Here is a 27214-nt window from a genome sequence, read left to right on the forward strand (position 1 = left end):
CCTTTGGTGTTTAAGCCTCTTGAGAATAGACCCTCAATAACCCTTGCAGAATTACTGCGTTCAGATTAAATCCTTAACCAAAACACAGAGGTAAGAATTCTTTAACAATGTATACAGGCAGGAAAGAGGATCAGAAAGGAAGTGATTTGTTCAAGATCTCAGTTATGAAGTTATGCATTTCACGCACAGTGTTCCCTTCTACCATCCCAGGCCCACTGACACTGAAGCATGCCCCAGGGTGCACATTATAAAAATGATATGAGTCCAGCCAAGTTCTAGAAGCATGGTTGTATAAACAACACCTGAAACATCTATCCATCTTTTTTTTATGCATACTTTCCGGCCAGAGCTGGAGAAAAAGAATATACCCTGGTTCTGCTTTCTCTGTTTGTATTCAAAAATATTTACCAACAGTAAAGGATCCTTCTGAGCTTAGAATGAAGAGTCAAATAAAAAGTGTCCTCTGAGTTTATTCTAGATGCACAAACCTACTCTGGTGATGGAAAAAAAAAAAAATGAAACCTAATCTATAAGATTCTTCGGCTTCAAACCAGGAATAAAACTAAGTTTCAGAACTGAAAAAGCATCAGAATAGCACAAAGCCATGGTAATTTAGCTCTGTGTTCATTCCTTATGCCATTAACGAGCGACTTTTAATCTTTAATCCTCCCTCACTAAGCTGCTTTTACTGTCCCATCTGCTCCTCTTACTCATGCCTTCAGGATCTTATAATTAAATTCTAATTAAAGTTTAAGGCATGTAATAAAGAAAACACTTACGGAATGCCTTTGATTCAAGAGGCCAAAATAACATTTCAGCAGTTTGAAAAATGAATTATATCCTTTTGCTTAACAAGCATCTTTAAAATGGAATTAAAATGGGAAATTCCAACCTTCCATGATTTCACCAGCCACACATTATGTAAATATGTTCATCATCATGTGTTACATTTAAGTCAGCTGAAACCATGAAACCATCATGAAGAGAACACTGCCCAGCATGCACAGTGTGGATGGGAGCTCTGTGGAAGCGCACTCAGCGGAGTGCTCATAAACACCACGGTGGTACCTCGATGTCATATGGACCTCAGCATCCACCTAGCATGACTTCTGAATACTGAGAGAAGAGGCTTCATCTAATCTTCCACCAAAACCCAAAGGGTCTGCCTTCCTAGCATCTTCCAGATCTACCTCTGCTCTACCCACGTTATCAGAGCCCTCCAACACCCCTGGAAATACCACGGTACTTCCCGACCTCTAGCCTCAGTCCGCTGTTCCAAGTGACACTCCACCCTATGCGGCTGCCAGTTACCTTTCCAGGCATCATCCTCAACAGGTCATTCCACTCTGACAATAGGTTTAAATTTAAGAATAACTGCTAGTTACATAATTATAATAAAGTATTATTCATAATAACGGATAGCAGACACGTTTGAAGTGCTTTATGTCATTATTCCAATTCTCACAACCACGCTGTTATCTCGAATAAGGAAAGAGAGAGACAGAAAAGCTGGGACACTGGTCCCAGACCACAGAAGCATGCAGCAGTAGGGTCAGGGTTAACAGCCGTGCAGCCTGGTTCCACAGCTCATGCCAAAACCATTCCTAAAGCCCAAAACATGAGTAAAGCATGGAAGAACTTTCTGTTCTTCTCTCCAAATCCTACGCATGCTCACAATTTTGCAGATGGACCATGGTTTTCATGCCTACACCTCTGCACATGCTGCCTATTTGCCAAGTAGCCCTCATCATCCAGCTGGTAGATTCCCACTCATCTTTCATTTCCTACCTTGTAAGGCCTTGCCTGATCCCCTGGATGGAGCTGATCACTCTCCCTTTTGCTGGTGCAGAATCTAGAACCTACCAGACTTACGTTAGGTGCTAATAGCACTGCCAAGTGACTATCTGGGGGACCCCTGCTTTCAGCCCCCATATCCTATAAAGAAAGGGCATACAGCAGAACTTTGATGAACATGTAAAGAATAAAGAAATGGAGGGCTCTCTAAAGCTGTACATTGGCCATGTACAGAGTGTGGTCACAGTCAGTAAAGAGAAAAATGTTACTCTCTGGTAACATTTATAGAAAGGAAGGAAAGAAAAAAGTAATTTGCTTTAGAAAACCAAAGAATACTTAAGCATTCAGCTCACTGGTATCTCATACCTTGTTTTACTTTTTGACTATCCAAATGCATTAGTTCCTTTCTTGCATGGCCCTACAACCTTTAAGGTAAGCCCCATTCAGACCATAGCAAGGGCAAAACAGTCATCTTAGATTCAGCCACATGGGGCAGTCTGGACTTGACTGTGTTGCCTGCACCCCAGCATTCAGTCCAAGGCCTCAGGAGCACAGGGCTGCCATGCCCAGGGGTCCCTGAACCCTGACCTCTTCACCAGGTGAGGTGTGAACAGCTGACCATCTCATCCGTTACTTGATTTGCACTCCAGGGCCCCATTGAGACAGAGCCTTTTCCCTGACCCTAGGAGTCTGGGTGAACCTTACTTCTTTTTGCCAAATAATCCATCTCCCAAGAGATTTGACCTTTCTCGACCAGCTTGGTTCTGTTCCAGAGAGACTAGCCACTCTGAGCCACAGAGCTGCTACCTTACCAACACTCAGTGCCCCTCATGCCTGGAAGCCCCTGGGTCTTGTCTCCCACTTAACGAGTAGGCACAGTACTACTAGGTCTTTTATATAGCTGCATCTCAAATGCCTCAAAACCTTCTCACAAAAGGCTATTATTAATTAATCGATTCGACAAATCTTTTCAATTATCTACTGTGTAATGACAAAGCTAGGTCGCATGCCAATGTCACACAGCTGATGAGCAGCAGAGGTGGGATATGAAAACAGTTCTTTCTAACTCCCATAATATATCCCAGCTCTTGGTCCTCCGTCTTTGTCCTTGGAAGAGATGAAAGTATATTAGGGAAAAGCATGCACTCAGAAATCTAATAATATCACTCTTAATTATGATGTATCTGTATACATGGCAGACCCAACTCTTCACAAGACTCCAGGCTACATTTTCATGCTCCATCCACTCTATACTACCCACTGTTCCCTGAACTTGCAATGAGTTTTCATACCTTCATTCATGTTCATACCTTTGTAATGTCCTGTCTTCACCTATCCATGGTATTAGCCCCTGCAAACATCATTCCATAATTAAACCCGTTCGTACACTAAGTGATAAAGATACAGATTTAGCCTCTGTCCTTAGAAAGCTTACAGTCTACTGGGAGGTAAAGGTAAGTAAATAAGTCAAAACACTAAATAGTATGTTCTATGGCGGGGGTGAATATAGGTTGTGCGGTAGCTCCAAGTAAAGGGTTGGGACCAGAATCGGTGCCTCCTCTCTGAGATGCCACTCTCTCCCTTCCTTCCCTCATTCTGTCCCCAGTCCCACCACAATTTATTGCCACTCATATGCTTCTTATTGTGCTCTTCATTCTGCAGTCACAACATTTTTCACATTGACTTACAGTTTATGACGATTATTTATCTTCATCACTAGAATCAATTCCTTGAGGGAATGGATTTCCTTAATAGACAGATACATATCGAGTGGCTTGCAGGACTGTAGTGGTTAAAAGCATGAGTTTTATCATTTAAATCCTGGTAAGTACTTAACTAGCCATATGACCTTGGAAAGGTTACTTAACATCTCAGACCATTCAACATTTTCTACATGTCTAAAATGGGGATCAATCAGGAATATACTCAAGTTCAGCATGGCAACAGTATTTACCCATTACCACTATCAGCTTTATTTTTAGCCTCAGTCTCTGGCATTCTTATTTCAGCATCCATTCTGGCATTATTTAACCTGTGTGTGATCAACGATGGTGATCATCACAAGGGTCTCTGCCATATCTAGATAGTTTAACAACAGTCATTAACACAAAGCAGTCTGGAATTTATTGTTAATATCATAATATTCCCTTCTAAATATATGTAAGTGGTTCAGATCCACCTGGGGGGTGGAAAAAATTTCTTTATGGGCTTTATATGGTGAAGCTATACCAGTTAGTTGAATATAAATATTTCCTAGTATTATTCACATTGTCGTGAATGAAAAATGCTATTAATGATGATTTTGAAAACTGTTAATATCATGTACCAAATCAATTATTTAAAAATGTGAAATGATGTAATAATAATAGATTGATAATAAATAAAAGTTTGACAATATCAAGAGACAGGGCATAACTAGTTGAATTAACAAAGAACACTGTATCTTTTTGGAGACTATGAATCCATATAAAAAAGTTAAATATTCAGTTATATTAAAAATGAGATTATAATTCTCATTTTTATGACCCTGATTTTCAACACTCATAATATAAAACAATAAAGAATACATACAATGTTTGATTGTTTAGTTATACTTATGTCAAAAGTCTTTCAAGAATAAGTTCTCCCCCCCAAAAAAAAGTTCCATTTAGGAATTCTTCATATCTTATAAAGGTAAATTAAAAGCACAATGTCAATTTTACAATCTCCAAATTTCACAAGGAAGCAAAATTCTAAAATTATGTACAAGAACAATGATGATAAATCATCTGACACAAAGAGTACATAAAATGGAAGTGTTAGAGAAAAATGAAATGCCCCAAACATATTTTGTTCCTACTAACCAATCTTTAAAATGATAAACTTTACAATATGCCATTAGAAAATAATTCCTTAAAACTTTGTTTCTCTGGAGGATGTGGGACTGATACGCAGGTGAGAAGAAATGTCTGGGATTTGTGTTAATGACATAAACCACAGTAAAGGGGATTACGAGTGCTCTCTATGGTAGACGGTAAGGTTGAAGCTGTACCACAGGGGGATGAGAAGTGAAAGAGTAAGTGAATAAATGAAGGAAGTGGGTGCTCTGACTGTGTAGTGTAGTGTAGTGATCAGACTACAGCAGGAGAGGAAAGAAAATGGGGAGGTGGTCCCCAGTCCAATTCTATAATATGTTTTCACTTACTAAGGTAAGACACAGAGGCTAAAACATCACAGAATATTACATCTGTACGTACCAGTCTACAAGACTGTTGTTGCTTCTGAGTGCCAGAAATGTATGTATAATGCTGACTCCACCCTACCATCCAAACTCACGTGATTCCCAGATGTTTGGCTTTCACTGAGCCATTTTCCTCAAAAACTTTCAGAATAAACAGAAAAGCAAAATGTTGAAGCCACAACATAGACCTGTTCAAGTGCATGAATGTTCGTGCTTTTCCTTACACGGCACCCAGATTTAGTATCCATCCACCTCTAGATGGGATAGAAGGTGCACGTACACACACATGGCCAGGTAGACACAGCACCAGATCATGCATATGATCCTAAAGTTCTCAAAAATGCAAGAACCCATCCTTGAGAACTTTCTTCCAATCCCTACAGGTATATATGTGATATGAGGAACAGAAAAAAAGAAAAAACAAAATTCTGTTGTATGAAAACCTCTAATCAGAGATGATAATAATATCACAGTGCCTCATGTCAACAGTGCCCGATAAGTGCCAAACACTTTAGGTAAAATATATAACCCCTACAAATAATTATTGTTATTCCTATTACAAATGATAAAACCATGGCCCAGGAAACCTAAGTAGCTAACTAAGAAAAAGAACTTTAGAGAGTCAGCTTTGTCATTCATCTAGCTCTGTTACGGTGGGCAAGTTCCTAAACATCTGTCAACCTTACCTTGCCCATCTATAAAAATGGATATAATCTTACCTACTGCAGAGAGTTAGAGAAAGCATTAAGAGAAAAGTAATGTATATGAAGTACCTAACATAAGGCCTGGCATTGTAAATTAATATTCAATAAATAGTAGCCATTTTGACTGTTATTGCCCAATACTATACAACTAATAAGTGACAGCACAGGCATACAAATTCATATTTGATACTAAAACCAACTCAAGAGCATTTATTGAGAACTGATCATGTGCCAGAATTACTACGTAAATGCTTTACATGTATTAACACAGTCAATGGTCACAATAGCCCTATGATACAGGGAGGATCATTATCCCCACAGTACAAATGAAGAAACAGATACCAAAATGCCTCGTAGCTACTGGAAGCTTGACCGGCTGTCCTCACCCCCAATTTCAGGTACTTCCCATACTACCACTGCACTCGTCCTTCATTCATGATGACGTGCCTGAATTTTGAAAACACGTTCAACACTTCGGATATATTTTGGAAACAGAGGGCATAAAGAAAGGGATGCTGCTTTGAGTTCTTTAAAAAGATGGGAACTATGTAAACATAAAGTAATGCTATTCATTACTATTTTGCAAAGACATGAACAAGTTCCATTAGGAATTTCATTGTCCCAATTAGCCAATCGGGTTCTGGTCAAATCAATCAGACTTCTTTCTAGCTTTTCTTTCTCATTCTGCAAAATTTCAAAACATCTGGACTGTCTGAAACACACATAGAGTGGTCCCAAAGGCCACATGTGAACTGACCCTTATGGCCCAAAGCCCCCAAATAAACCCATGTGGAAAGGTCAACATATCCTGTTTGCCCATGACAAATGGCTTTTGGAAAGACTTTTTTTTTTCTTTTTATGCTTTTACAGTCCAATAATCATGATTAACAAGAATTAGATAAAATTGACTGCAGCTGGAGATTAAAAAAAATGCTGACACAAGTGGCTAAAAACATCACGTGCAACTTGTAATAAAAGGGGACAGGATCATAATGTAAGTCGAGGCCCCACAGACTCAATCCTTCCATAGTCACATCTCATTAAGACCAGAAGCAGCAGCTGGTTTCTCCCCAAACAAGTCCTGGAGGAGTAAAATTAGAAGGCCCCCATCCTTTAGATGTGCTCTCGAAAATACGGAGTCCTTGATGCAGATGGATCTGTACAGACACTGACAGGTCAGACCCAAGTGGGCATGATTCCGAAGGTCAGAGAGTTGGCAAGAATGGATGTTCACATGACTGTTAGACAAGAATGAGCTCCCTTTAAAGGCTGAGGCTCTCATAAGCTGATTCCCAAGTGCTCTCTGACTGCAGCAAAGGTGACAATAAAAAATAAAAACACTGCCCTGTGTAAGCTGAGACTTCTTTTAAGTAATGCAGAATATACTTCCCTACCTTTCTATGCTAGCATGACCCGCCATTAAAGTCTGGGTGAAAAGGAGCAGTCCACGTAGTGGGATGGTGTCAGCGGACCGCCATGTGGACACTCCACAGCCTACATCCTGCAGATGTCTGTGAAGAACCCCCAACAAAGTCCCTCTGCTCCCAGCTTCATCTGCTCAGTATGTGCCTTGCCCTCTATGTATCTGTGCTTCCCTACTTCTTTTTCCTCCATATTCCTCCCTATTCTGTGGATAACTTCTGGCCAAACTTGATGCTGTACCACCAAATACTCGAGGTGTTTCTGTGCCTATTATCATTCAGGAAACTTCGCAATGTTGTTATCTGAACCTTCTCTGACTTTCGCTTTAGTAAATCAGGCTGATATTCCACCTCATTAATCAGAAACACAACCTGTGTCGCTCGTCCCCACAGCCCCGGTAGTTGTGGAATGGAATACCAGTGGAATTAAGGGAAGTTCTTGGAGACTCAAATATCACAGAAATGCAGTAATTTGTCTTTATTAATAGAAGGTCAAATACCATGTACCCCTGACAGTTGCATCAATATTTTTACAGTCCTTAGGCCTTGACTTGCAGCACTGGTCTCTTAGACACAAAAAAACTTACGTCTAAATCCTGACATTGTTAAATCACTTCTAGATACCTTTCTGAAAACAGAAAGATTTAAGACATAAAGCGTTCAACCTGGTGCCTGGCTTTCTCTGGTAGTGGACCTCCCAGAACCCCACTCCTTGGAATACCAGCCATTTGGAATACTTCGGAGTCCTTGCTGTTCTGTAAAACCTACAATCCATTTCTCAGAACACTATCTGATAAAGAAGCCGGCGACTAAATCTAGCTCTTCCTGCTTCCCCTCAACACAGATACAATAGGCAGGACTTAAATGCTCACCATGTGCCTCAATAAATTCTCCCATCATCATCATCATCATCACCATCACCAAGTAGGTATATTATCCCCACATCACAGATAAAGAAAGTGCTGCTCAGCAGGGTCACTTCCCTAAAGTCATGTATGTAAAGAAGCTGAACCAGGATTCCTTTTTATTTTTTTTAAAGATTTTATTTATTTATTTGAGAGAGACAGAGAGAGAGCATGAGAAGGGGGGAGGGGCAGAGGGAGAGGGAGAAGCAGACTCCCCGCTGAGTGGGGAGCCTGATGTGGGGCTCAGTCCCAGGACCCTGGGATCATGACCTGGGCCAAAGGCAGACACTTAACCAACTGAGCCACCCAGACACCCTGAAGTGTTTTTTAAAGAATATTTTTAAAGTTTTGTGTTTTTTAAAAAAGATTTTATTTATTTATTTGAGAGAGAGAGACAAAGAGAACACAAGCAGGGCAGAGGGGCAGAGGGAGAGAGGGAGAAGCAGGCTCCCCACTGAGCAGGGAGCCCAAGGCAGGGCTCAGTTGACCTGAGCCAAAGGCAGCTGCTTAACGGACTGAGCCCCTCAAGCACCCCTGAATCAGGATTCCAAGTCCAGTTCAGAGTCCAGTGTTATTTTTTCTACCATATGTAAACCAAGGGTCCACAGCAGCTGAGGCTATTTCTGGGAAATGCAATGACATGAAACTTAAGTTCCTCCATTCCTGATTCTGCTACCTCCCCTTTCTCTGTAATCCCTGTATCTCTGGGCTCCTTCTTCACCCTCCAATGATAGGAACCTGCGAGAGCTGGGCTGGAGGAAGGGGGTACTGTATTCTTAAAGTTCTCAGATCCTGAAATCTATTAGCACAAAAACAAACAAAACAACATCAAGCTACAGACCCACCCAAAACTTCAAAATCTCTCAAGAACCTTAGCAAAAACTTTCACTAAGGTTAGAGCTTGGTTCCCCCATATAAACGTCACATAAATCAGGGGTACACAGAGGTGAGATATGCAAAAGTATAACTCATTTTAAGAAAAGCCGTTAAGTACCATCAAAAAGGGATAAGTACTGGCAAGTAGAACCCCTCGTGCACTCTTGGTGGGAATGCAAACCTGTGCAGCCCCTGTGGAAAACAGTATGGAGGGTCCTCAAAACATTAAAACTACCATATGATCTAACATTCCCACTTCTGGGTACAGATCCAAAGGAAATGAAAGCAGGATTTCTAAGAGATATCTGCACTCTCATCTTCACTGCAGCATATTCGTAATAGCCAAGATATGCACAAAAGAGAATCTAAGTGTCCATCAGTGGATGGATGGACAAATAAAGATGATGTGGTACCTAAATACAATGAAATATTATTCGGCCATGAGAAAGAAGGAAAGTTTGCCATCTGCAACAACATCGATGGACCTTAAGGGCATTATGGTAAGTGAAGTAAGTCAGACAGAGAAAGACAAATAGTGCATGATATCACTTATAAGGGGGATGTGGGAAAGCCAAACTCCTGGAAACAGAGTAAAATGGCAGTTGCCAGAAGCTGTGGGGTTGGGGAAATGCGGAAATCTTGGTCAAAGTGTTCAAACTTCCAGCTGTAAGTTGTGGGGACCTAACGTACAGTATGGTGATTAGAGTTAACAGTGCCATATTACACACTTGAAAGCTGCTAAGAGAGTGAATGTTAAATGTGCTCAACACAAAAAGGATAATTATGGGATGTGATGGAGGTGTTTGTTAATGCTAAGATGGTAATCACTTTGTAATACATAAGTGTATCAAATCAACACAATTGTAAGATGTCAATTATATCACAATAAACCTGGAAAAAAAAGTCTTTATTTTCTACCCTCAAGCAAAAAGGAGAAAGAAAAGAAAAAAAAAGTAAAAAAAAAAAAAAAAAAAAGAGTAAAATTCCATAGGAAATAATTTGGTCTTAGGAAGTGGTTCTCAAATTTTAACATCCATCAGAAACTCCTGGAGTGTCTGTTAAAGCACAGATTACTGGGTCCCGCTTTCCAAGTTTCTACTCCAGCAGGTAGGGATGAGGCTGAAAAATATACATTTCTACTATATCTCCAGGTGATGTTCATGCTGGTCTGTCGTCCACACTTTGAAGAACCACTGGTTTAAATGAATAATCACCTAACAAATGAACTCTTTAGAAAAACGGGTCTCATTAGATTCCCTTAATTATCAGGTAAAAAAAAAACAAAACACATTACTGAGCTAATTAGTACTAATCAGGGACAGTTTACCATGGCAGTAAAAAGCCAGGATTCTACAACAACTGCCTGGGTTCAAATCCCAGTTCTATCGTTCATTAACTCCGTGACCTTGGACAAGTTTCTTGGCCCCTTTGAGCCTCAGTTTCCTTTGCTACCAAATATGCATGATAATTACAGTACATATAACACGGGGATACTGGGGAGACAAAAAGGGCTAGTATATCTGAAGGCTCATGATGAGCCAGCACATGCTAAGTACCCTGTAACAAGTTTAAACTACTAATACTATAAATAATATAACTTTTTCTACCTCGAGAACTATTCCTCTGTGCCAATCCCAGCGTTAGGACTTAAGGATGGAGCGTGGCGCCTGGGTGGCTCAGTTAGTTAAGCGGCTGCCTTGGGCTCAGGTCATGATCCTGGAGTCCCTGGATCGAGTCCCGCATCGGGCTCCCTGCTCAGCGGGTTGTCTGCTTCTCTCTCTGACCCTTCCCCCCCCCGCCATGTGCTTTCTCTCTCTCTCATTTTCTCTCTCTCAAATAAATAAATAAAATCTTAAAAAAAAAAAAAGGATGGAGCATGGACCAAACACAAGGTCCCGCACTCACAAAGTTAGGAAGGCAAGGAAGGCAACTTAAGTAGTTGTTTACCAAGTGTTATCTGCTTAAATCAGATGTTAAAAGCAGGGAAGCCAAGAGAAAAGGCTACAAAGTCATTTCAAATTGAAGATCAATCAGACACCAAGAACACTTCCTAAAGTGGAGCATAAACCGAATGGAAAAAGATGATTATTTGTAATCACACCATACAGCTTTTCTGGAACAATGTATTATGACTTCTAAAACATAATGGCATGATCAGAGAAACTCTTTCCACTCATTGCCTCCAAATTTCCCCGCTCCTAAGGTTTCATGCGCTCTGCACCAGGGGCCGCAAAGGTGAATAAACTGTCATTTCTTAACCCAAAGGTTCCTGAGCTAAGAGAAGAAAAACATGCTGAGAAACACCTACAGCACCCTTGACCCTAGACCAACACAGGTTTGAACTGCACGGGTCCACTTACATGTGGATTTTTTTCAATAGATAAAGCACAGTACTGTAAATATATTTTCTCTTCCTTGTGACTTTCTTAATAACCCTTCTTTTCTCTAGCTTACTTTATTGTAGAATGCAGCGTATAATACATATAACCCATAAAATACGTGTTAGTCAATTGTTTATGTTACCAGTAAGGTTCCAGTCAACAGTAGCCTATTGGTAGTTGTGGAAGAGTAAAAAGTGAGATGTGGATTTTCAATAGCATGGGGGTCAGTGCCAGGAAGCCCTGCACTGATCAAGGGTCAAGGGTATAAAAGAGAAGTCCCAGGGAGTCTGATGGGTTTGAAGATGGGCCCTAAGGGATGAGCAACAGCAACAGCTCACCAAGTAGAAATCAGAGCACATGAGGGACATTCTAGAGAGAGGGAAGAGTATGTGCAAAAGCAAGAGGACATGAAGAAGCCCAGGGACCCGGGAGGACGTCAGATGGGGCCAGAATGCTGGTGTGTGATAAAGAGTGCCAGAAGATGAAGGCAGTTCATGTCTCAGTTCTGTGAAAATACTCTTCCTGTCCCCATAATAAGCCCATGAAGTACAGAGGAGGGAAATATAGTGCACAAAAGCTAAGTAACTTGCTCAAGGTCACACCATCAGTTCCTGGGCTCTCATGTTACACCAGAATCCGAACTCAGCCTTCCACTCTTCAGTTCACCTTCCTTCCCCTCACACCACTACCCAGGGCAAATCCAGGTTTGGAAGCTTTTATGTGGGGCGGGGGAGGGGGGGGCGCTCTTTGAGAAAAGGAATACAAATTAAGAATATAAAGTCATGCGTAATGACAAATATTTACAAAAGGAAAAAAATTAAAACAAATAACCAGAGCCTTGGGGATTGAAGTCCCATTTTTCCTGAGATCAGAAATGCCTAGGTAGAAATACTTCCTACAGCAACCTCTCCCCACCTGGAATATTTTACAACTCCCAATAACTCCCAGCACTCAGAAGGGCCCATGCAAGTGAGGGTCAAGTTTAAGCTTCACTGCATTCACTTTATGGGAGGCCCACCTCTGCCACTGCCCTAAAGTCTCTTAGACTTTCCCAACCTACTGCAACAAATGCCAGATTTTGGGAACCAAAGGAGATGGTCAGTTCACCTCTAAGACAAAAAAGAAGGTGGAGCCAAGTTCAGTGTGAGAGGAACTAGGGTTTTCATCCTTGACCCCTGCTAGTAAGATGGGCCACAACAAGGGGCATGGCTTAGGAGCTTCAGAGTTTCTCTGCTCCTTAGTAGCTGTGTGATCTTGAATGTATGGCTTGACCTCTCTGAGTCTTATTTTCCTCATCTGTAAAAATGATATAAGGATCAAATAGCATAATACTGCCAGGAATGTCAGCCCCCTTCCCTCTGGATATGCCTTTCCTGTGCTTTCTCCTGCTTCATCCTCCTTACCCCATCCCAAGTCTGAGGGTGAGTAGGTTGATCCCCTCTTTGCATCCCCAGCATATCCTGTGGAGACCTCCATCGAAGCACATTATTCTCTCGTTAATTCAGCAAGCGCTCTGCGGATACAAAGATGTCAACACACACGCTACTGTCTTCAGGAAGCTCATGGTTGGTGGATAACCACGGTCATGGAGCCTTTCTCCACCATGAGGGAGATGCCTGCAAGGGCTGGAGTCATGCTTCAGCCATGGGGCAGGTCAGACCTAACGGAAAATACTGAGTTCACCTCCCACCTCTCAGCCAGGGCCCAGGGCCCTCACCCCGGCCCACTCGCCTGAATCCACTGGGCCCCTGTCCCGACAGGCCCCAGAGATGCTGGCCTGTGCATCCTCTGCATGGCTGGGTCGATGAAGTTTGGTTTACAGGGCACTAGGCCCATTGTTGGCACTCACCTCTAGAACAAAGAAGAATACTGGCCCTTACAAGGCCAAACAAAAGCAGACTTCTCCCCCATGAATCTCTGTTCCTTTATGAGCAACAGTATGCAGACCCCTGGTCCTCCACTGAACTACATTTAAAATAGCTTTTGTGAAAGACAGACACAGTGGCCATTTTTGTGTATGTGTGCCAGCAGCAATGAATTGATTGTAATACGAACAATGTGCACTTCTTCCCACTTCTGCCAAAAGAGATGACATTGAGTCGTGGGCTGGGGAGGGGGGAGGGGCGGAACTAAAGAAACCAAGCCTTAAGGTTTATTACACGAAATTCTGATAAAAAGCACTTCGAAGCCTCTTTCCCATCATCAAAAAACCACACTGGGCAAGATCAGAGCTTAACAGCCAACAAAAAAACACATTCAATCCCTGAGATCATTTTCCTGAAATAGAAAACTACATATGTTTCTCAAATTTCACATCAAGCCACTGCAGAGGCCAGACTGCAGGGCTGAATTGGGCCAAAGTGAGTGAGTGAGAGAGGGAGAGAGAGAGAGGAGAGGAGAGGAGAGGGGGCTGGGGTGGGAAAAGGAGTAAACAGAAGAAAATGAGCCCATTCTTCCACATCACCACATTTCTCTAGCACAATCTAAACTTACAAACACCCCCAGTTTCACAGAACTTGTAGTTAGGGTTGCTTATCGGGCAGCCTTTACTTTGTCAAATTAAGACACATTGCCTTGGATTAGCAAGACTCCTTAAATTCAAAATGACTTCATGGTTGGCTCAGAGTTCAGTGTCCCTGGGGCCAGCCGCCAGGAACATATCCACTGTGGAGCCTCCCTCCCCTCTCCATACTGACCTGCCTGACTTTTCCATGGAGACAGGAGAGCAAAATCCCAAGCAGACAGGCTGTCAGTGTTAATTAAAAGTCCAAACACCTCTTTAGAAACTATCTCCAGCTCAATATTTATACAGAATATAAGACTCCTAACAGGCAGGGCTGGAGAGAGGAGCGGGAGGTTGAGGCGGAAATAGGTTTGAATGGCATTTGGAACCCATTAATTTTTAAAAGACAGGCTGCCACCCTATATAGACCCAGAGAAGTTCAAAATGTAACGAAACCAGGAAGATGAATGAGCCGAAGATTGTTTAGAAAGCCTGGGGAGAGTGCTCAGCTTTTGAAAAGAATAATATCTGCGCAATAATGAGAGCTGACACTTTTTACTGGTGAATGCGGTTTTTGGCACATTTTAATGACACAGGTTGACAATTTTTTGTATTTAACAAAAGGAAAAACAATCTTCTAAATGGCTTGGGAACAAAGGACTCCCTGACTGCAATTTCTTAATAACATTTAAGAATTCTCTTCAAAGGCCCTTGACAATAATTTAGAGAGAGGAAGAAAGGAAAATGAAGAAAACAAGAAAAAAGTAACATATATATAAAAAATAAATTAAATAGAAGTGAAGAAGAGAAAAAAGAAGAAAAAGGATACAGCATTCTGACACCAAATTCCAGCCCAAATGGTTGAGTTGTAGAGTTTAACAATAACTTTTTACAAAGGAATGAGTTTTAAGAAAGAATCCAAAGAGAGACTTTGGCCAATACCAATACATCTCATGGACTGAGAACTTTAGTCCTGAAGGGATCACCTAATCCAACCACCAAGTTTCACAGACAAAGGAACTGAGAGACAGGAGGCCCAAGGTGACCTAGCTGCACCAGACACCCATCTTCCCAGTTTCAAACCATGCCCCCTTGTGCATCTCATGATGTAGGTCCTGGGCACCAGCAAGCCTTTCCAGTAGCATGGGACCCAGGACTGAATGTTATACCTTTCATCAGCGACTGAAACTAGGTCCCCAGAATCACAGAGGTACGTACAACATATCCCAAAGGCCCAATGGCAAAGTTCACAAAAGAGTTGTCCAACAGAGGCAGCCACCCTGAATGGGAAACAAATCATCAGAAGCCAGAAAGACCATGATGCCCTGTCCGTCTGAGGGATGCCTTCTCAGGGCACAGAAGTGACCCTGAAGCAATGTGTGGTATGGGGAGGTCCCTTCAAAATCTAACCACTACTCCATCTCTGGGTTCAGTCATGTCACCCTGGAAAATGAGATCTCTGTTTAACACTGTCACAGTTTCAAACATTTCCAGCAGAGAATACACCATCACACTATTTATAAATGCGGAATCGTATTCAGAGGTTGTTCTACTTTACCATACTGAAAGAGCACATGGGATTACATTCTAAAAGTGATGCAAGGTCTTAGAGCAAAGTGTTAGGTAAAGAAAACGCTATATTGCTGCTCGGCTGGAAAATCACAGTCATATCGACTATCATCTTTCAGGCATAGAAAATTCTTGTCTAGATGTATGCAGCAGAGAGCTGAAAAAAAAGTGCATAGACACCGAACAAATTCAGACTAGTAGTTCTTAACAAAGGGTGCATAATATAACCACCCGAGGTCACACATTTTTACCTCCTTTGTTCCAAAGGCCAAAGGTGGGGATTTTTAACCTTTTCTGTCCAGATTTACTTTACTGATGAAAAGTGAAGAAAGAAACTCATCCTTCTGCAGAGTTTCAACATGACAGATAAAGAGGGACAGTCAGTGATCCCACAGTCAAGCATCAGTGTAGGGCAACAGTAGAAGGCCCAGTTGCAGAGGATCTGTGCCCGGGCTCTGGTGCTTCTGTTAGGCATGGATGAGAAGCCCTCTCCTGTCCCCTGATGGACTCGGAACATTCCATTCTCTCCTGCCTACCTGGACTTTCAGCCTCTGGATACTTACCTTTATGAGGTCTCTTGACACCTACCCTGGGACTGAGAGGGATTAAATGAATTGCCCAAAGACCACTTGCCCAAATCTACCCAGCTGATAAATGGCAGAGCAAAGCTTTGGGCTAAGGAGTATCTGGCTCTAGCCTTCACATACATTTGAATAGTTTAAACAAATGTGTACCTACCTACTTCTAGATTAGAGGGAGGGTACTTCTTGGTGCTCTATTAATATCTATGCAAGGAATAAGTGAATGAGTGAATGAATGAATGACAGAAATTGTGAGCCACAGTTACTTCAAACCATATACCACTTCCCCCATGGCTTCAGCCATCCTCAACTTCCTCCCGATCACTATCATAGATGGATTACACATTGGTATCTGAGATATGGGTCAATGTAATTTCCTGCAAAATGACAATTCTGCGATTATCTTTTTACCTGCCCAATACTAATTCTCTTTTTTTGCTTTAGTAGTAAGAGAAACCCAATTTCATTCAGGTAGCAATGCATCCAGCTAAAAGCCTATTTTGTCTGGGCACCATTAAACTAAGCTTGACCATAAACCTGAGGGCTGGCCAAGGATATACAAACAGAAGGATTAGGTAGATCTTCTATGAATGTTGTTTAAATAAGGCTGACTCAGGTATGTGGAACATCCTCTCTACGCACCCCTGTCTTCCTTCTCCCTGCCACAAAGAATGTAGACTGGACAACAGAGACTCCAGCAGCCAGCTTGGACCATGGGGTGACCTTGAGGATAGAAGTCAGGGCTAAGGATGGTGAAGTGAAAATATCAAAAGAGCTAGTGTCCTTGATAACTTCACGGGGCTGATGCAAGAGCTTAAGACTCCATATGTCTCCATTTATTTACAGAAAAGAATGAACACTTGTGTTTAAGCAATTTTTTTTAAATTTTCTATTATTTCTATTATTTCTCAGTGAAGAGGTAAAGATCATACTTCTTCTGTAGACAGTGAAAGCACTTCTCCTTCCCAAAAATAAGGGTAAAGAACAGCTAATATTTACAGGCCATTTCTCAGCACTATGAGATATACTAAAAAATAAGCTGATGTGAGAGGACTGAATCGTTCTTCCTAGAACCTAGAAGCACTGTTTTATACCATTGTTCTGGAAATCATCCTTCAGTAGAGCCATAAAACAATGCAAGTCAAAGAGCCTTAGCATTCATCATGTCAAGAACAACTGTGATTTTTTTCCCCCCAGAACTCTTTAATTTCATTACACTCCTAGAGAATCCTTATCCAGTTTCAACTAAGGTCTGGCCAAAAAATGTTATCTCTAGGATGATTTAAATTCAATCAATTTTACTTTCATTCACATTTCTAACATTAAAAAAATCAAGCCTTAAGTCATAATGAGAATCTATTCTATAGTTACAAGGATGGCTAAAATAAAAAAGAAATACAAAAGGAAATAAAGTATTGGTGAAGAGGTAGAAAAACTGGCATCCCCATATACTGCTGGTGGGAATGTAAAATGGTACAGCCACTATGGAAAAATCTGGCAATTCCTCAAAAAGCTAAACACAGATTAACCGTATGATGCAGGCATTTTACCCCTAGGTATATACCCACAAGAAATGAAAGCAAGAGACTCAAATGGATACTTATACCTCAATGTTCACCGCATTATTTACAATAGCCAAAAGGAAGAAACAACCCAATCATCCATCATGGGTCCATCAACAGATGAATGGAAAAGTAAAATGTAGTATATGAACACAATGCAGTATCCTTCAGCCACCAAAAGGAAATTCTGGCACAGACTACAACATGGATGTATCTGGAAAACATAATGCTAAGTAAAATAAGCCAGACACAAAACACCAAATATTGTATGATCCTACTTCTGTGAGGTATGTAGAGTATGCAAATTCATGGAGACAGAAAGCAGATTAGAGGTTACCAGGGGCTGGTGGAAGGGAGGAATGGGGAGCTACTGCTTAAAGTCTACAGTTTTTTGTTTGGGGAGAAGAGTAAATTTTGAAAACAAACAGTGGTAATGGTTGTCCAACAGCAGGAATGTAATTATTGCTGAACTATATACTCTTAAAAATGGTTAAAATGGTAAGTTTTATGCTATACTTATTTTTACAATTTACAATAAAAATTAATAATGCCATCTATCAAAAGCATTGAACTGTATGTATATTTTAAATGGGTGACTTACATAGGATGTGAATTATATCTCAACAAAACTCTTTTTTAATCAAGTCTTATCTTAGATACGCAACTACAAAAGGCGATCAGGAAGTAAAGTACTAAGTAAGGGACATGGATGGCAGGAAGGTCACCACAGGCCAAGAGTGGGAAGTTTCTCCTTTCTTCCGGCCATGCTGCTGTCTCAGCCCTCAGGGAGGACGAGGCAGCCACAGCCTGCTCTATTCACTCAGTGCTGCACCAGGGAGGCACAGTGGACTCTGCACCCCATGCCCTTATTTAATTTTCTCCAAAGGGGTAAGGGCTCATCTGATGGCTGAGAGACTGGAATATATTAAGACACGTTTTAAGGCTGACTGTGTTAAAGACAGGTGACAAGCCATGCCTTGAACAACATCAAACGCACTCCTTCCGGGGCGCCTGGGTGGCTCAGTTAAGTGCCTGCCTTCAGCTCAGGTCATGAACCCACATTGGGTTCCCCACTCAGCAGGGGAGCCTGCTTTTCCCTCTCTCTCTGCCCCTCCTCCCTGCTTGTGCTCCCTCTCTCAAATAAATAAAAACCTTAAAAAAAAAAAAAAGAAAGGAAAGAAAAACCGTACTCCTTCCCTTTCTATGCCTAAGTGCAACCAGCAGGCTTTGGCTTCAGTTAAGCACACCTGAGCATGGTCTACATTCATGTTGCTGACCCAGTTACTTAACTAGAGAACTGGTTGACATATTCGGTCTGCCTTCCCCCCATATGTACATGTTCACCTGAACACATAGATGGTGGTTTAGTCTCACTTATGAGCTGCATTATCCACCCAATATACCAGAAGCTCTATACATTAGAGGTTAAAGTGTCATTTTCTGAAATAATGAGGTAGGTTTCCATTCTTCATTTAGCTAATATGCTTTTTATGTAGTGTCTATCAGTCAGAAGCCCAGTGGCAATCAAGAGTGAGTGACACTTTGAACCCTTAACAACAGGGATACCTGTTAGGAATTCAAATAATGAAGATCAGTGTTAATTGTTCTAAGTGTAATGATGACCCTGTGGTTACATAGAAGATTGTCAGTAGTCTTAGGTGATCATGTTGTGAACTTAGGAGGAAGTAGGTGATGTCTGCAACTCATTTACAAATGGTTCAGCAAAATAAACACAGAGCACTTGAGATACAAATGGAACAAAATGTTGAGGAAGGTTCGGTAAAGATATGGTGTTCAATATGCCATTCTCTAAACTTTCCTGTAGGTTTAAAATTTTTTCAAAAATAACACCTGGGGAAAATAGCAAAACAATAATTCAATCCTTTTGATAGATCACATAGAGTTCTCACCAATGTCTAAGAAAACACCAAAATCCAATATAAATATTAGTAATTGACATTTATAATAGTAATAGACATAATAACTGACATTGACATAAATTAATAAAACCAGTGGTGGCTAAATATATGAAAAATTTACTGCATTTAATAGTCAAAAAGTGAAAGTTAAAATAATATACCATTTTGGGGGCACCTTAGTGGCTCAGTCAGTTAAGTGCCTGCCTTCGGCTCAGGTCATGATCCCAGGGTTCTGGGATTAAGCCCAGTGTTGGGCTCCCTGCTCAGTGGGGAGTCTGCTTCTCCTCTCCCTTTGCCCCTCCCCGCTTCTCATGTATGCACTCTCTCTCGCTCTCTCTTTCGCTTGTGCATGCGCTCTAATAAAATCTTAAAAAATAAATAAAATACTATTTTAATCCTAAAAACTTGGCAAAATTGACACAGACATTATACTGATATAGGGTAGCATATTATACAGGTATCCAAAACATGTTTTGAGATTATATTTAATGATATGGAAGATAGACTACCATATGAAGTAAAAAATAAATTATACAAGTAGATTTATAATTTTTTTAAAAAACAGAAACACAGTAGAATAAAAGTCTAAATATGATACTATTTTTGAGATACTGGAGATTATATCTGGAAAATGACTACAGATCTGGATCAATAACCTGACCAGAATCTTCTCCTGACAGATTAGCAAATAACCATGAAAAAATAACAGTACAATAATATCTCCTATAAATTCAAAACATAGAGAACCATGCAAATCAGGAAAATACTTGCAATTTTAATAGGGATTACAGTTTCTTAAAACCATAAAATTCATCTCTTTAAGTAGAGGACAGAATACTGACAACTTACACAGAATTGTACATTGTAGTGGAGAGGAAAGGGAAGGGAAATAAACAAACATATCCTATAAAGAAATCTAAGGGGAAAACCAACCTGAGATTTTATAAATCAGCTCCCTTGTCTCATGGGCCATAGAAAAGTCTCAGAAATTTTAACATGTAACTTCTTTTTTTCTATTTAAATTCAATTTAATTAACATATAGTGTATTATTAGTTTCAGAGGTAGAATTTAGTGACTCATCACTTGCATATAACACCCAGTGCTCATTACTGCAAGTGCCTAACATGTAAGTAAGTTCTAAAGCAAACTTACCAATGTGTCTCTTATACTCAAAGAGCCTGGCCATCACTTTCTTTTAGTCCAAAGAAGTGAAAATAAGTGAACTGAAAACAGACAAATCTCCCATACAGAATAATTCAAAATAATAAATGTAGATACTCTGCCCTCACAGAGGTGAAACATAACTCCCTACATGCCTACTGTGCATGGAGACTTCCTTCCAAAAAGTATCATCTAAAAGGAGGAGAGGAGTAACTTAAGGGTGGAAAAGTCTAACAAACAATACCTTAGCCAGGTGATCAAAGTCAACATCAACATGAAGTCACACTGATAGCGTGTACCCTTGATGTGATATGATGAGAATGGTACTGTGGTCTACCAAAAACATACTACCCAAGTCTCATGATGAGACAAACATCAGACAAATTCCATTAGGGGGCCATCCTATAATATACATGACTAGTTCTCTTCACAACTGTCAAGGTCATCAAGAACAAAGTTGAGAAACTGTCACAGCCAAGAAAAGCCTAAGGAGATATGACTAAACCATATACATTTATGGTATCCTGGATAGGAACCTGGCCGTTAGGTAAAAACTAAAGCTGTATAAATAAAGTATGGAATTTAGTTAATAATAATGTCTCAATATTGGTCCATCAATTGTGACAGAGGTACCATACTAATGTAAGATATTAATAATACGGGAAACTGGGTGTCAAATATTTAGGAATTCTTCTATACTGTCTTTACAACTTTTCTATAAATCTAAAACTGTTTTAAAATAAAAAGTGTATTTGAAATTATAATTAAACTTATTAAGTCACACTTTTAAATAATTTATAGAATACTGCGAACCTTTGATAACTAGGAGAAATTGCTCTCATTCTCCAGTGTTAGAAAGAGTTCTACTTCTCCTGAACAGCAGTAAGGTTCTTATCTGTTTACTCAGTTAATCTTGATAATGCTCTAATCTTTGCTTTGGCCACTAGGAAGCTTGGAAACAAATCTATTAGTAATTATGAAGAATCTTAGAGCTTTTACAAAGTTCGTAGCTTCATCTTAGTTGTTCTAGTACTATTTTCACTCCTTTGTGATTTTTCATACATATTTTATCACCTTTTATCTTATCCTATTACCAGTCATCTCAAATCTCTTTAGAGGGAGGATTTATATATATGAATATGTTTTTGTCTGATAATACAAAATTGCATTGTTCAAATTTCTGACTTCCCATTTGTCATGTAACCAAAATTCTGAGTAGTGACCCACTCAAGGGTTAGAACGGGGCAAATCACTAAAGCATCCAGCTTCAATTTCTGAACTGCAAAATGGTGATAACACCACCTGCTGTAACCAATGGTCATGAGGACTAATGGGGTTCATATTTGTTAATACGCCTAGCACAGATAGAGAGAAGGTGCCTGAAAATAACAATCGCATTAATAACAAAAATAGCAATCATTATTTTCATTCATATAATGAAAAGAATGGTGCTGATTTACAAATTAATCAAAGGCCAGGTGGTGACTTTCTCGGTGACCCACATAAACAAGGGTAGCTACCATATTTAGGGGAATGAGAACAATAACTAAAGGCGGGTGGACAAAAAGGGGAGGACAAAGCCAAATAGGGGAAGAGGAGAAGGAGGACTTCTTACACAATGTCACTGCCAAAAACAAGTCTGAAATCTTTAAGACAAGGTGAAATCTGATCACTTTTTAGCCTTGACTCCACTAGAATAATAAAAAGCAAAAAAAAGAAAGAAAGAAAAAACACCCTCTAGTTTTTCTGGCACTCATTTCTCCAAAGCCTCCCAAAACAATCATAGTAAGAGCCAAAAAAAGACCAAATCTGAACCTCTCCTTGGCCCAAACGATGCCAAGTTCATGTTTCACTGCCCAAAGTCTTTTGTATAGGCACATTCAAACTCAGACCCTCATCACCCTTATTCTAGAAAAGGGGACAGACAATGGGTATTTTTTTATTAAAAGAACAATGCACTGTTGTAATACTGTGTGTACAATACCTCTAACTCCCTCAATGGCCTTAAGAGGACACATCCAGATAAGGACCTGAGGCTCAGTGGGGGAACTAGTTCACCCCAGGTTCTTGTAGACAGTACACGACGGAGACACTGAACCCAGGTCAGTCTGACTACAAGGATTTCCCTCTTTCCACTATGCCAGAAACTTAATGCAAAGACTCTCCGCCAAAATCGATAGAGAAAGGGAACTAAATAAAATAGCCAATCCCTTCAAAAAATTTCTCATCAATGTGTTGGAAGTTCTGTTACCTCGGTCAGCCCACACAATAATGCCCCAGATTGGGTGCTGTCATTGTCCCAATTCTACACTCGAGAAAGCTCAGAGGGCTCATTTGTTTTGTCCTAATTGTGCAGGGTGAAATAGAGAAGGGAGAAGGACTTGAGAGACTGAGGAACCAACAGGAGAGAAAGACAGGTGTAAGAGCCAGGGGTGCCAGGGAGAGGGCAACAGCCTCGCAAGAGAAACGCTCCCTCTCCCAAGGCCCACAGGCTCTGCTCGAGGAGAGAGAAGCTGGAGAGAAGGCCTCTGAAGGTGCTCCTGAGTCTGGGGCAACGGGCAGGGGGAGGGGGGATTGCAGATTTGTACTAATGAAAACAGAATGAGTCATGAGTGTCACAGCCAATAAGAAAAAAAAAATGACAGGGGAGAGTGGACAGCCAATAAATCATTTCTGAACATTAAACTTTCTGCTTCCTGAGGGTTTCAGACTGTTGTGGGTGGGGATGGAAGCCCCCAGGCACATTCTGATGGGCTAAAAAAGAAGCTCCTGTTCTCAAATTTACCGAGCTCATTAAGTTTTAAAATACTTCCAATCCCTCACAGGTGTGAAGTACTTTAGAGTCATATCAGTTTCCTGTATATTCTGGTAAGCAGTGTTGCCCAAAATTACCTGATCATATATAACCACCTGGGGTACTTGTTTAACCTATAAATTCCCAGGTATCCCAAGGAGATTCTGATTCAGTAGGCTAAACACTGGAGGCCCTGGGGGTCTTGTGCTTTGAACAAATGAGTCAGCTGATTCCTGTCATCAGGCTAGTTTGGAAAAACTGCTTTAAGAGGACTCTCCCAACAAGCTTTCAAGGTAGGTATCATGACCCCCATTTTAAAGATAGGTTCAAAGAAGGAACGGACATGGCCAAGGTCACACATCTCATGTCTGGCAGAATGGAGAACTATAAATCACACTGTGACTCTACAGTAGGTATGCATGCCACCACACTGAAATCTGAGCCAGAGCTAGCTTCAAAAGCCCACTCCTTGCTGTCTTAATATGGCATCAGACACCAGGAAATGGTGTAGACTATCCAGTGCCATCAGGAAGAACCAGAGAAGTCAACTCCCTGGGTTGAATCACACACAAGGAAAAAGAGAAGGAAAGCAAGATCCTCCTCTATCTGCAGTTCTATTTTTTTTTTTATAAAAGGATTTATTTACTTGAGAGAGAGTGCAGAGAGGGAGAAGGAGAAGCAGACTCCCCGTTGAGAAGGGAGTCTGACATGGGGCTTGATCCTGACCCCAAGGCAGACACTTAACCGACTGAGCCACCCAAGTGCCCTGCAGTTCTATTTTTGAGCCCTTAAATTTTGTGGGCCAATGGGGTATTGCCAACACCCACACTATTAGCACTGCTTTGACTAATAGGTCCATTTGGCTAAAATGATGGAAATCGTTGTTTCACTATTGCACGAAGGTAGAAAGAAAGGTCCTTCTAGAAATAACTTTAGACAATTAATGTCACATCAAAAGAAGAATGCTCTAGATGAGATCTTCACCCACACACTGACATCCCCATTGGTGATAGCAGTACAACAGTGACTAACTGTACCTTCTGGAGTCAAGTTCAGACCACTCCCCCAGAGCCTGCTCCCCCAGAGAGGGGTAAGTATCTGAGGTGTGCTGAGGCTGTTTTTATACACATGTGGATCCCCACTCCCTGAGACCTGCGGCTAATGATCATTTCCCTAGCAGTAGGGGAGAATAATTCACATGAAGAATGGCGTGCTTGTGAAACACGCCCTCTACTATCTCCTTTCTGGAAGCCCCTCACACTGAACTCTTATCAACTGTTACCAAGAAAAAGTCCAAATCATACAAAATGAGATAGACAGGAAGAGCACAGGGAAAATGGTACTCCTATTCCAAGCTTCCCTCAGCTTTAAATAAAAAGGAAAATGGGGAGGATTTAGCCCTCCCTGAAGGAGCTGACTTTAAGATCAACACCTGCCTCCCTAAATATATGTATTTATACAGGTTTACCTGTCCTCTGGGAAATGATCGTCTTCCTCACAGATTTGTTCAGTACAGATTATCTAAATCATTTTCAAGATGAGAAAATCCCTCCCCCTGTCCTGCTGCCTCTCTTGTGTACCCCCTGAAACCTGAGGTCAGGATGACAACAGACTTGCAGACATTGAGATTTCACGTTCAACCTGTCTCTATTACACACACACGGCCATTCTGTTAATTATAGCAGCTGCTACTTCACACCAAGTATTTTTTAAATTGCCTCTGCCATGTAGCACATACTTATTTATAACATCCATAATTTATTGAAAAATATTGTGACTTCAACATATAGACCTCTACACTCTGCAATGATTCAGGTACATTAATATAAAAAGCAACCCACTCATCCAGTTAAAATCAGCTTCCTCGAAAAACATATCTCTTGCCTTCAATTTAGGGGCCGAAAAAAATTTTTTTTCTTTTATTCACCATGTTTTTAAAAAGTGCCTTTGGAAAAACAGTCACATTTCATGATGGTCTGTTCACATCTCCTTCAAATGTGTCCAATTTTAATGAACGGTCTTCACCTTGGATACCAACATTCCAGGCCTCATAGGAACAATGGTGTTTGGGCATGTGCAGTGGAGGTGGAAGATGGATTCAAGATGTTTCAAGTATGCAAAATCGCATGCAGATGTACAAACAGTACATCCAGTCAAAGCGAGTTAAGAAAGCGATATATATCCAGACACCCGAGAATGGATGAGCGCAAATAAAATCCAACTTGTAATTAACATACCGTGCTGAGACACCTGTTGCCTTCCACGATAAGAAGTCTGGGAGATCAAAGAAATGTCCCGCCTTATCCCAGCAAGTCTCTCTCATGTTCTGCCAAATTAAATATATATTAGAATCAATTACGGGCTTTTTTTTCCCTACCCCTCCCCTCTTTCAATAATGTTTCAAATTTTTCCAAACAAAAGCATAGCCAACAGTGTCCCATAAAACATCTGTTCAGGGGCTGGGGGCCGGGGAGCCGGGTGGGGGGGGATGCTATGTAAGCAGTACCTATATAGTAAAGAAAAATTGGCAATTATTGATCCTTCCAAAAATGATCATTTCTTTTTTATTCCCTTGGCCAGCCTGGAGGGGAAGATGCACACTCTGTGAGGATGTGCAATCCATCTTCCCAGTGAGGGGTCACAGGATACACTTCAAGACACAAAGCAAGGTTTCAAAGCTGAACAGTTATAAGCTGGGAAGAAAACTGCACTAAGAAACTACCCCATGAAATGGAATATGTTCTTCCATGTAGAATTCTCCCCACATCAATGGGTTCCAAAGGCAGGAGAACAGTTGGTCCCTGCCTTCAAAGAACTTCCAGTCTGAGCCAAAGAGAATGGCACATACCCAAGCTATTCTTTTTTTTTTTTTTTAAGATTTTATTTATTTATGTGACAGAGAGAGACACAGTGAGAGAGGGAACACAAGCAGGGGGAGTGGGAGAGGGAGAAGCAGGCTTCCCGTGGAGCAGGGAGCCCGATGTGGGGCTCGATCCCAGAACCCCGGGACTATGACCTGAGCCGAAGGCAGACACTTAACGACTGAGCCACCCAGGCGCCCCCCACGGTATTCTTATAAAATAACTAAATATTTGTTTCTTCCAGTCTCTTCCACATTGCCAAAGTGGTCAGATTTTTTTTCTTGCCACTGGGCTTTTTCTTTCCTCTGCCATCTCTGTCTAGAACATGGATTCCTCACCCACCACCCTGTTGCTTCCCAGGATCCACTCACCTGCCCCCTTTGGTCAACCCTATCCACCCTTCCTTGAAGAAGCCTTCCAGGATCTCCTACTCAGGGTAGGTCTGAGTCTCATACGACCCACACTACCCCACAATTATTTGTGTACTCTCTTTCTTTACTGTGAGAATGTAAGCTCTACAATGTCAAGGACCTTGTCAATCTTATGCACTATGATATACCCCCACAACTCTCTCCTCTCCTTCCCTCCAAAGGACTGGACTGTTAGCCCTGAGATAGAAGCTACCTGACTCCAGTGGCCTTACACACTTAACTGGCCCTGGGATGGACATGTGACCTAATTGAGCCAATCAGATTCCTTCTCCAAAGAAGTTAGACTCAGGATCCAAATGGGGTCATTTAACTTCTGCCTACGAATGAGGGGAGATAAACTTGGAAACTATAAAGTGGACATTTTCTGCCAAGTACCTAGAGAAGCAGAACTTTGCAAAGAAAAGAGTAAAGCAGACAGAAGCAGTAGCAAGAAAGGTCTCCTACCATCCAGGCAACTCTCCAAGTCCTGGTTTCAATTATTCCCTTCCCAAGAGGCTACAATAAAAGGAATGTATCATAAGCACAGAGTAT

General features: G+C 41.1%; 1 protein-coding gene across 9 annotated transcripts in view; it reads right to left on the reverse strand.

Annotated features, from left to right (window-relative positions):
* FGGY (FGGY carbohydrate kinase domain containing) overlaps positions 1-27214 on the reverse strand; it is a 418161-nt gene that overhangs the window by 330010 nt on the left and 60937 nt on the right. For all 9 annotated transcript variants that reach the window (XR_003609898.2, XR_003609900.2, XM_028106807.2 and 6 more), the window contains one exon: positions 25629-25717. Coding sequence is in view for 7 of the 9 variants with exons in the window: in XM_028106807.2 (XP_027962608.1) it covers positions 25629-25717 (89 nt within the window). In the remaining 2 variants the exon portion in view is untranslated. The remainder of the gene's footprint in view (positions 1-25628; positions 25718-27214) is intronic.

This window comes from Eumetopias jubatus, unplaced genomic scaffold (assembly GCF_037043125.1).
Source record: "Eumetopias jubatus isolate StellerSeaLion01/CBP00866 unplaced genomic scaffold, mEumJub1_p1.0 scaffold_4, whole genome shotgun sequence".
Taxonomy (NCBI): domain Eukaryota; kingdom Metazoa; phylum Chordata; class Mammalia; order Carnivora; family Otariidae; genus Eumetopias; species Eumetopias jubatus.